Genomic DNA, 9,967 nt, shown 5'->3' with positions numbered 1-9,967 from the left:
CCAATTCTACCCAAGAGAGCAGTGAGTAATCTGCTGTTTTTTCAGTTGAGGACTCTTACAAGACTTGTTATATTTAAATGAAAGGGAGGGAAAAGCAACAAAGAAGGTTATGAAGGTATGTTATTATTATCTTCATAACAGAGAGGTTTGGCCAAAGTTCAGATCCATGGAAGAGGAAGTTTAGCTGTATGATAGAGAGAGATTCCCATGATGTTGAATGTGTGCATAGAGGAAGAAGGGTAGAAAAAATAATAGTGCTTACAGGCAATATAGATCAAAGGAACTTAAGAATATCTTTAATTACTAGAATCTGATACAGTGCTCCTGAGGATCTTTACCAGAATTAATTTCTTTTATTATGCAGAGATGTCAGGTCTTCCCCTGTGTGCACTCATTTTGGTCTTTGGGAGACTCAAGATTTCCTGAGTCACCTTGTGACCAACCTGAGATTCATGTCACGCCCCACGGCAAGTCCCTGAAGGAAGAAACAGGAATGAGTCAGACGTGGCAAAAAACTCTTTACACCTCTGCAGCAGCCTCTGTGTTCCAGAGAGCAAGGCAACCCCAATGCATTCTCAAGGTCTTATCATAGAAATGAATTCACAGGCAATGTCACAGCTTGCACAATGCCTACTGAATGCAGGGAAGTGCAACAGAACTTAGGGGAGTGGTGGCTGTGCAGCTGCATGTTGCTTCTTGAAGCAGCTGCCAAAAAAATGGGGTGTCACAGTCAATGGAGAGGCAGAGGAGGGGGAAGGCAGATGAGAAGACAAGGGGGTGGAAGACCAGAGGTAGTGGTAGAGGCAGTTCTGGTGAGGTGTGACAAAAGGTGTAGCTTGAACTTGCTAAGCCTGCCCACCTTTCTGCTGCAGTGAGGCGTTCTAGGCCAAAATCCAGTCATATGAGGGAAATAAACTGAGTCACCAAATTCATTCCTTTGCTGTTTCATGCATCGCATCACGTAATGCCTGACAATGTCTGATTTGTTTAGTTTTGTCTCTGGTGTTCCCATAGAAAGGCTCTTCCAGGCCTTCCATTTCTAATGGACAGAGTAATAATTTTCTGCTATTTATTTATGGCTACTTTACCTTTATACTTACATCTTCCCATGTCTCTCAAAAGTCTTTACCCTGCCTGATGACACATTAACAGGCACCAGTAGTATCCATTCTGTCTTCACTTTGCAGGTTGTACAGTCTGAGCCAACAGACAGTTCAGCCCTTCTAGGAAAGCTGAGTTGCACACACCCGTGTAACAGGAGTCTTTCAAATGGTACCTGTAAAAAACAAGTCTTTCAACTCTATGGACTTTCTGCTATCTTTCAGTCAGAGTGTTTAACCGGTGTTGATCCTTCCTTGGCTTCTTTTGTGGAGAAGTGTGTTCTTTGCAGCTCTGTTTGCTGGAAGGATGGGAGATTTCACACCCACAGATCAGTAAGTCTTCAATATGCTTGGAGTTGGGCATGTGTGTAACTGTTTTCCTGGATCAAGATTAGAGTTCTCATCACTTGACAAGATTCAGCTTGTGACTTGTGGAGTGCTGCCAGTTTCTTCAGAATTAAAGATTTATATAAAATATCCATGTTTTTTTTTTTAAAAAAAAAAGGCAATTCCCTTTTCCAGGTTTGCATGTGTGCCTGTGTGTACTGCCTTGGTTAAAAGCTGATTGGGTAGCCAGAAGGATGCTCTGCAACGGTATTACTACTTGTATCACAGTAATCTCTTTATGCCATGTGAGAGCTGATCCTTGTTCCCAAAGAGCTGTCAACTGTCCGTAGACAAAACCAAGCTGGAAAGGGACAAATAAAGGTGCATTTTTACAGCGTCAGCAAGCGATAGAAATAGAGGCAGCATCTCTTGATCCCTGAATGTAGTAAGTATTCACTTTATTCTCCTTTCAAGATTCATGGTGCTTTTTCTGTAGATACAATGTTGTACAAACAATTACAGAGAACTTAAATGCAACACTAACAATTTTTCTTGGCCTCTGTATTGCTTCTTTTCAGCCTGTGAAGATCGACGCGACGATTTATTGGTATTTATCCATCAGAAATGTCGGGACAGGAATTCCTGGTTTATTGGATGACCTCTAGGAGAAATGGAGGACTGACAGGACTCAGAGGTGACAATTGCAAACACACGCTCCCGTTTTTCTCAGCAAAATAAAAGTGCGACGAAGAGGAGCAGACCGCGCTCCCTGCCGCGGGGCTGAGCTGCACAAGAGGAGAGGTGCGGGTGAGCAGTCACTGCGGCTCGGCACCGCGCTGCCGGGAGCGGGGAGCGGGCGGCAGTACCCGGGCAGGGGCTGGGCCAGGCGGGCAGAGCCCGCGGGGTGCCGGGGCCAGCCTGGCGGGGCCGGAGCGGGCGGGCAGCCCGGCCCGGGCCGCGGGGGCGGGCGCGGGGAGGCGGGCGGTGGCGCCGGGGGAGGAGCGGGGGGCCGGCCCGGCCTTGCTGCGTGTGTCCCGGGAGCGGGGCCGGCCTAGCGGGAGGCGGGCAGGGTGAGGGCGGGGCGGCTGGCGGGGCTGGCCCAGCCCGCCGGAGAGGAAGGGGAAGGGAAGGAAAGGAAGGGGGAGCGGGCTCCGCTGTTGCCCTTTTAAGCGAGCGAGTGGGTGCAGGAGGCCGGTACAAAGGGAGCTGCCGCCGCGCTCGCCGTCCCCCGCCGGCTGGGGCTGCCCCGGCCCCCCGCCCTCCCGCCATCTTCCGCCCCGCAGGCGCGGCCGGGGCCAGGGTCGGGCCGGGCTGAGGCGGAGGGAGGCGGCGGCAGAGCGGGCGAGGTGGCGCAGGCCCGGGCCCGGAGATGAGGCCAGGATGTCGGTGTCAGGGCTCAAGGCCGAGCTGAAGTTCCTCGAGTCCATCTTCGACAAGGACCACGAGCGCTTCCGCATCGTCTCCTGGAAGCTGGACGAGCTGCACTGCCAGTTCGTGCTCCTGCCGCCGCCGCCGGGCTCCAGCCCGCAGCCGCCGCCGCCGCTCACCATCCACTGCAACATCACGGTGCGGGGGCCGAGCGGGGCCGGGGGAGGGCCGGGGCACGGCCCGCCCTCGCCATTGTCTGCGGGGCGCGGGGAGGGGGCGCAGCCCCGCCGCGGGGTGACTCAGCACCGGGGGGGACCGGGGCCTCCGGGGGGCTGCCGAGGCGCCTGGGCCCGCTTCTCCCCGGGCCCTGCGTGTCCTCCCCGCCGCGACCACAACAAAAGTTCGGGAGCGGGCGCCCCCGGCCTCTCCTCCCCGCCGAGGCGGGGGCCCGGCTGCCCCTCCGGGGGGGCTCTTTGGGGGAAGGATGTGGCCGCGTCGCCCGCTTCGGGGCCGGGAGCCGGAACAAAGGGCGGCCGGGCCCGGGGCAGTGGGGAGAGAGTCCCCGGGCCGCCTCCCCGCCGCGGCGCCGGCCCCTGGGGCAGCGGGAGGCCCTTCCGGCCTCCCCCGTTCCTGCGGCGTCTCGGCGGGGCAAGGGGAGCGCTTTCCTCCCGTCCCCAGAGGTGGGAGCCTGGGAGGGAGGTGCAGGGCGAGCGCTTTACTGAGTGCGCCACACCGGCGGGGCCTGCCCCGGGCGGGCCGCCCTGCCCCGGGCGGGGAGAGGGGAGGCCGGGCGGGCGGGCCCGGGGCGTCAGCCCTGAGCCCCGGCGGGGGTGGCGGCTTCGGGGGCCGCTGCGCTCGGAAGGACGGGGAAACTTTTAATTCTCGCCGTCGTGGAGGGGTAAAATAGTGCCTCTGGTCTTCTGCTGAAGAGTTTTTGTCATAATGGTGGCAGTTAGACTTGTGAAGGGGGTATAAGCCGCCTTGTCGGCTCTGAGGGACTCCTACCTGCAGCTTGTTTTGGGATTTCTCGTTTCTGGGTGTTTTTTTTTTTTTTGTTCCTCTTCCTCCTCCCCTTCTCCCCAGTTCGTTGGGATTTGGTTCGTTTAAGTGAGTGGGAGGGAAGCAGAATAAAATGTTCAGTATTGATTGCAGTGGTAAAAATCCTCTGCATTTTTGAAAGTTTGGGCCCTAAACTTGCCGAAGGATTTGAATATGTTGGCATCTGTGACTCAAGTACAAGAAAGTGCTGGAGATTCATTTTTATTGGATGAGCTGTAGTTATAAGTGAATTTAAATGCGTTATCTAGATTCAACTTAAGAGTATTGAAAAATTTTCATCAGGTGAAAATAGTGTTTAGTACATTTGGGTTTGAGGAAAATTAGCTCTAGAGCTTTTTTGTCTTTTGTCTGTAAAAGGATAAAAGTTTTAAACAGTGGAGATAGAAACACAAATGTAAGTGTAAATATTAGAGTACTTAAAGATGAAGCTCTGCATGCAAACCAGGCAAATCTAATAACCTTGATCAGATCGTTGCAGTCAATTTTCATGAGAAGTCAGTTTTATAGTTATGGGACGGGTATTTGTAAGACATAAGATGTTTTTGGGGGTAAAATAAGCAAGATGGTTTTAGACATGACCTATCAGATTGTGTGACTTCTTTTAAATATTTTTAATGTAGTAGAGAGTGTTTAATTGCTGAGAAGTCTGACTGTTTCTTTCCACACAACATGAGGCATTTCATAAGTCCCTCTCTAAAGAGTAAAATAAAAGGTCTGATGATTGTGCACCTTCAATTGTCAGTTGAATTTGATGGGTTATTTCTTCGTTGTCAAGTGACAGCTAACAGGGAAGCCAGTAGTAAGGCCTGGAGTTTTTGGTGCCTTGGATGTGTGCTGTGATGTTTAGTTGCTTCTGAGACTGCTTTTGTTGTAGTTACTTTGATAGCTGTTCTTAACTTGCAAAGAACTGCCCACTTACTTGTAGGTTGAGGTGTGTCTGAGCAAGCAAGAAACAGGCTTAGGTCACTCTTGGCATTTTTATGTGTTAATGAGGAAACAGTGTCTGCAATCTGCTATTACAGTCACTTGCCCTAAGGGTCAAGAGGTCTTTAGCATGCCATTAGAATCATGGCATATGAACTTGCAAAAAGAACAGGAAAAGAGCTGTTTCCAGCCCTAGAACTGAGACTCCTACTTTGAAAAAAAATCCATGTCCAAGCTTCTTGAAACTTTGTCTCACATTTGTTTGCAAGCAGCTTGGTGCTTTCTGATATTGACTAATTTTTGGCTCTTTGAGGTAGGTGGCCATTTTCCCCATCTGTTAAAAATAAATAGGAGAGGGCAACCTGAGACAGAGAGGTGGCTCTATTGAAACAAGTGGGTAGCAGATAACAGAGCCAACATAGACAGCTGACCTTTGGCCTTCTGTCCTGTCTTTTTGACACAAGTGTTAGAACTCTAAGTGTGACAAAAGTGATTTCCCCACTGCCCCAGCAGAACTGAGTCTCCTGGCTCTGACTCCTAATTGCCTCTGTGTTTTTTATTCTGTACGTAAAGTAAACTAGAAAAGCATAAGTCTTGTTTACCGTGCATCTATAGGCACTGTGGGAACTAGATCTTCCAGTGGTATTAGTAGCATGCAAAAGATGGTAAGGCTACAAAGTTTTTGATAAATATGTTTTCTCAGAGAGACTCACCCTCTGCATCAGAAGCTGCTATCTTGGTGCTCTGGATTTGCAGTGCAAATATGTAACTTCAGCTGTTTGCTTCTTCTCACCACTTTAACCCCCGCCACACTGATCAAGCCATGATATTTCCCTTACTCAACAAAAGCTTGCAGTAGATTGTGTGTGTAGACGCTAAAGAATTCTCTGAAGGGGAGGAGTTAGCACAAAGCTTGATAATTACTTTTTTTCTTTGTGGTTCTCTTTGGGTACCTCAATATTTCACCTGAAATGAAAGCTGTCTAGCAGTGCATGTAGTTGCTGAAGGTACTGGATGGAGAAAAATGTGGTAGGGAAGGAAGCTTCCAGTAGCTTCTGCACTTAGTCTGAAAAGAGACTTGATATCTAAGTTGTTCTGATCTTCACAATGGATCTCTTTCTTTTCTCCAGTCCAGAGAAAGAAGGCAGAGGAAAGAGGAAACATTCTCCTGGAGAGGTGAGGGAGAATGTCTGCTTAGGAACTGCATGGATCTCCACAAGTCTCCTAAACTGAATTCTACAGTTTAATTAGAAGTCTGCCCTGGAATTTCTCAGAGAGAAGTTTTTCTTATTGTCTGTAGTGTGAGTTTGGAGAACCATCAAAGTGAAGCATTTGCTGCAGCATCCTAGGAATAGTCTACCTGTGATACTGCACATGCTTGAAATAAAAGCAAGATATATTTGCTTGATAGCTCTTCTGTTTCATAAAGTAACAGGCAAACTTTATCTGAGTCTGGCCTTCGTGATTTCTGGTAGTGACCCACATTGGAACTTAAATGGTTAATCAGATGATTTTAAAAGAGGCACTCCAGGGTGGAGTCATCCCTGTCAGAAGGGTTGCTGCTTATTCCCAAGAACTGTCTAATTATTGAACTTGTCCAGGCTGTGTACCTTCACATTCCCATTCTGTTATGCCAAAAGCAGTGTCTGGAGTTTTATTTCATTTTTAACAGCGGTCTTCCAATTAATCAAGTTCAATAAATTGGTGTCCTTTACAAAGTCTGTGTATTTATCCTGGTCCTGTTTTGCATGGTTTTTGAAATAGTATCAAAACAGTGGCCTTGGCTAGAGGAGCATATTTATTGATCATGACTTTAGGTGAGTGTCTTTGGATGCAATCTGTAGTTTGTTTGGTACCTTGTCAGACTTATGACATAGTATTCCAAAGGGTGTGCTAGAATTATTCAATGTTTTCATTGTCATTGCAAGAAGGAGGACTGATCTGGACTGCTATAAAACTACTTGTATTTTTTTTTAATAATATCTTCAGAGAGAAACTGGATGTTAACATCTTTCCACCGGTACACAAAGCAACGTTTGAAATTCTGTGTCCTCAAGTAGCGCTTGCAGGTAGAATGTGGTTTGCTCCAGCTCTGTGTGGGAGCAGATTTTGTCCCAGACAGATGCCGGGCTCTCAGGTGCAGGGATATCCTGCATTTATTAACAATTCAATGCAGGTGATATGGATGAATCCAGTATACTCTTGCTTCCCTGCTGGAAAGAAGTATCTTTTGCTTTTACTGAAAAATACCCTGCTGCTAAATCCGAGTTAGAAACTACTATAAAAGACTTGAAAACGTTGCTGTCTGTAGATAACTACAATTGATGGGAGAAGACTTTAATTTCCCTTTTAAACCAGAAGGACTGGAACGGTACTACCTGTGAAGCTTTTGACAAGTTGGGCATGTACAGAGAGTGCATTAGAACATGAGAGAGTTCTTCAAAGGCATGAGATTTTTAGTATTAGAAGTACTCGTAGCTAATGTCTATCAGCTGATAACCTATTAAAAAGGCTATTTATTTGTACACAGAACTAACCACATGATGAATGAGGCTTTCAGTTCAAACCATAGATAGTCACTTTTTTTTTTTTTTAGATCACTAGACATTTTGTAGTGAGGTTGAGACTTTTGTCTCACAGCATATAGGTAACATGGCTAAATAAAAGCAGACACACCTTTATCTAGATAATATATCTATTTTTTAACTATAATTAAATATACTTGGAACTTTAAAAAAGGAACTCAAGTAACTTATCAAACATAACTTTTGCAATAGAAATTTAGAAGTTTAGTCTTGCTTTATTTAGCAAACCAAAATTAAGCAAACAAGAATACAAAAAGAGTGAGGATTTTAACTTCTCTTTGTATGCCAAGATTGTAATTGGAAATGGAATATTGCAAAAAAAGGAGTAGGAGGAATCTTTTGTGTCTGGAAGCCCCAGGACAGTGGTTGTGCTGTGTGTGGAAGGCTGTAAGCAGGGTCTGCAGGTCAGTTGGGCTGTGGCCCCTGTAAAGCATGAAGTGCTCCTAAAACACCCCAGAAAGCCACAATGGTGGGCTTCAGATCTAGTTGCTGACTTACGGTGAGGTTTTAATGTACAGGAAATTGCACTTATTTCAAATGGGTTACTCACGTGAGTTAATGATATAATGATCTCAGAACTGGGACTCTTGTGGTCCTCAAAAGCGCTCTCCCTGCACTTTGATACTTAAAAGAAGCTTTATTAAAATAATTCTATTATTTTTTACTTAGCATGCTTTTTCGTCTTAACGGTTTAGGAGGTTTTTGTAAAAAAAACCCGAAAGATACCAGGTAATTTTTGTATGTTTCTTCATGGTTGCTGATTTTAAAGAGACTAACTTAGAGTAGGGCTACTCTGTAACAGGCATTTGATGAGATGTGATGGTTGCCTTTGATTTGTGTTGCAAATTATATTTATTTTGTGTCAAAATTGGAGTACTTAGTTGCTGTTATCCAGGAGACTGACCTTATGCTACAGAAGAGAGTCTATGTACTGCTACTCTAGATTTTTTTCTTGGGGGGTGGTGGGTAAGGCAGGGTGCGCTAAGATTTTGGCTTCTTTGTCAAAGCTTTTTATCAATGAGAAAAATTATGGGAGTAGTGAAGAAAGTGCATTCTGTTATAGAAAACAAGGTTACACTTCCAAATTCATTGTGGCCATCTGTCTGCAATGGAACACTGTAAAATCAGAAGTTATTAATGGAGTTGATCAAGTGCATTCCCAAAAAAGAGTAACTTCATTCAGTCAGGCTTACGTGGACTGGAATGAATTAGCAGGTGTTTTTTCTGTGCTAGGCCAGAGGATATCGCACGTTGAAGACGTGTTGATATTTTCAACGTTAATTAAAAATTACGATTGCAAGGAAGAACAAAGTATGGTTGTGTCCTGTGCGCTCTGTAACGCTGCTGTTGCCTGCAGCCCAGCAAAGGCTACGTGCCTTGTGAGGTGGCCAAAACTGAGTTTACTGGATTAAGGACCTGGCTGTCACCTAGAAGTTCTTTACTGGGTTATTGTTAATCTGGATCACTTCCCAGTCTGGGTCACTGTGTGGCTGCACAACCAGCTGTACTGCAGTGGAGGGCACAGGACCGGGTGAGCGCTGCCCACGCTGCCGCTTGCCAAGCGCTGGCCTGGTCCCCAGCAGTGCTTGGGGTGGCTCCTGTGGGGACACCCCGGTGCCTGCACTGCTGTCTGCTTCAGTAAGTGTTCCAGGATATCTCTTAAGCTGCGAGCTTTGTAGAAGTGGTGAAAATGACCTGTCACCAGCTCGTAGAAGACAACGGGAAAATTAAATGGCTGATGCTAATAAAGAGAGGCTATTTAACATTTAGATCTTATATCAGCCTGCCTGCATTCAGTACTGTTGAAGCTAATATGATCAGGATAGTTTTCAGTTGATCTTTGCTGGAAACAAGCATACCAGTTAGTATATGTCTTACTGATTTCTTGCTTCCAGCTGTAATCTTTTAAGTGTGGCATTAAAATAATGATCTTTTGTGTTATGTTTCTTTTTTGTTACCTTATTCATACAAGGCATCCCAGTGTATTAAGGACTGTAGAGCAGTTAGTGTGTGTTTTCATGAGATATAGCTTGGACTAGTTTCTCCCAGATCTCTGATTTATTTTTTTTTTAACCTCTCTGAGGGAAAGACTCCAATACAGTCATAGATCTTGCAATAGCTTCTTCCTGTGTATTCAGAAAGGCAGAAACGTAAGCTCTGTCAGAACTTGTATGGTGGCATTAGAAAAAAATTAAAGCGTTCCTGTGCAGTGGTGTTCAAGACACCACAGGCTTCCTTGAATTTTTGAAGTAGGAAATAACTGTGGTAAGAGTGTGGTATTTAACTTAGTCATGGTAAACATGGGTTGAGCTCCATGGTACTGAAATTTTGTGTGTGGGGGACAAAGTTCCGTGTCAAAGGCTCTAATGTGAAGGCTACACTTGAAAGACACAAATTCCTGAAAGTAAAGAGAAAGAAGAGGAGGAAGGGGAAGTCAGGATTTTTTGGGTGGCAGCAGAAGTGGCATCACACTTTGCATGCTGAGGAGTAACTGTCTAGGAGATAAAGGCAAGAGCATGTCTGCTAGGAAACCTTTTCAAGTTAAGTCAGGGAAAGAGTGACATGTTGCAACTTAGTTATACCCACTTTTTCAGTTCTAGCCAT

The 9,967-nt window shown here is 46.2% G+C and overlaps 1 protein-coding gene and 1 long non-coding RNA gene across 4 annotated transcripts in view; one reads left to right on the top strand and one right to left on the bottom strand.

Moving 5' to 3' along the window:
• Window positions 1-274: 274 nt before the first annotated feature.
• On the bottom strand, window positions 275-2,368 carry LOC135580509 (uncharacterized). Its single transcript, XR_010475291.1, has 2 exons — window positions 1,101-2,368; window positions 275-475 (listed from the first exon to the last, which is right to left on the bottom strand). It is a non-coding gene; the product is annotated as an uncharacterized LOC135580509 (long non-coding RNA).
• A 181-nt stretch (window positions 2,369-2,549) lies between these two features.
• Window positions 2,550-9,967, top strand: part of UBE2Q2 (ubiquitin conjugating enzyme E2 Q2) — a 46,976-nt gene continuing 39,558 nt past the window's right edge. Inside the window, exon 1 of one of the 3 annotated variants that reach the window (XM_065076250.1) lies at window positions 2,550-2,993. In XM_065076250.1, the coding sequence (XP_064932322.1) occupies window positions 2,808-2,993 (186 nt within the window). In that variant the 5' untranslated portion in view covers window positions 2,550-2,807. The remainder of the gene's footprint in view (window positions 2,994-9,967) is intronic. The other 2 variants (XM_065076248.1, XM_065076249.1) reach the window with 2 other exon arrangements.

The sequence above is a fragment of the Columba livia genome, chromosome 11, assembly GCF_036013475.1.
Source record: "Columba livia isolate bColLiv1 breed racing homer chromosome 11, bColLiv1.pat.W.v2, whole genome shotgun sequence".
In the NCBI taxonomy this organism is placed as follows: Eukaryota; Metazoa; Chordata; class Aves; order Columbiformes; family Columbidae; genus Columba; species Columba livia.
This window is presented reverse-complemented; position numbering and strand designations above follow the sequence as displayed.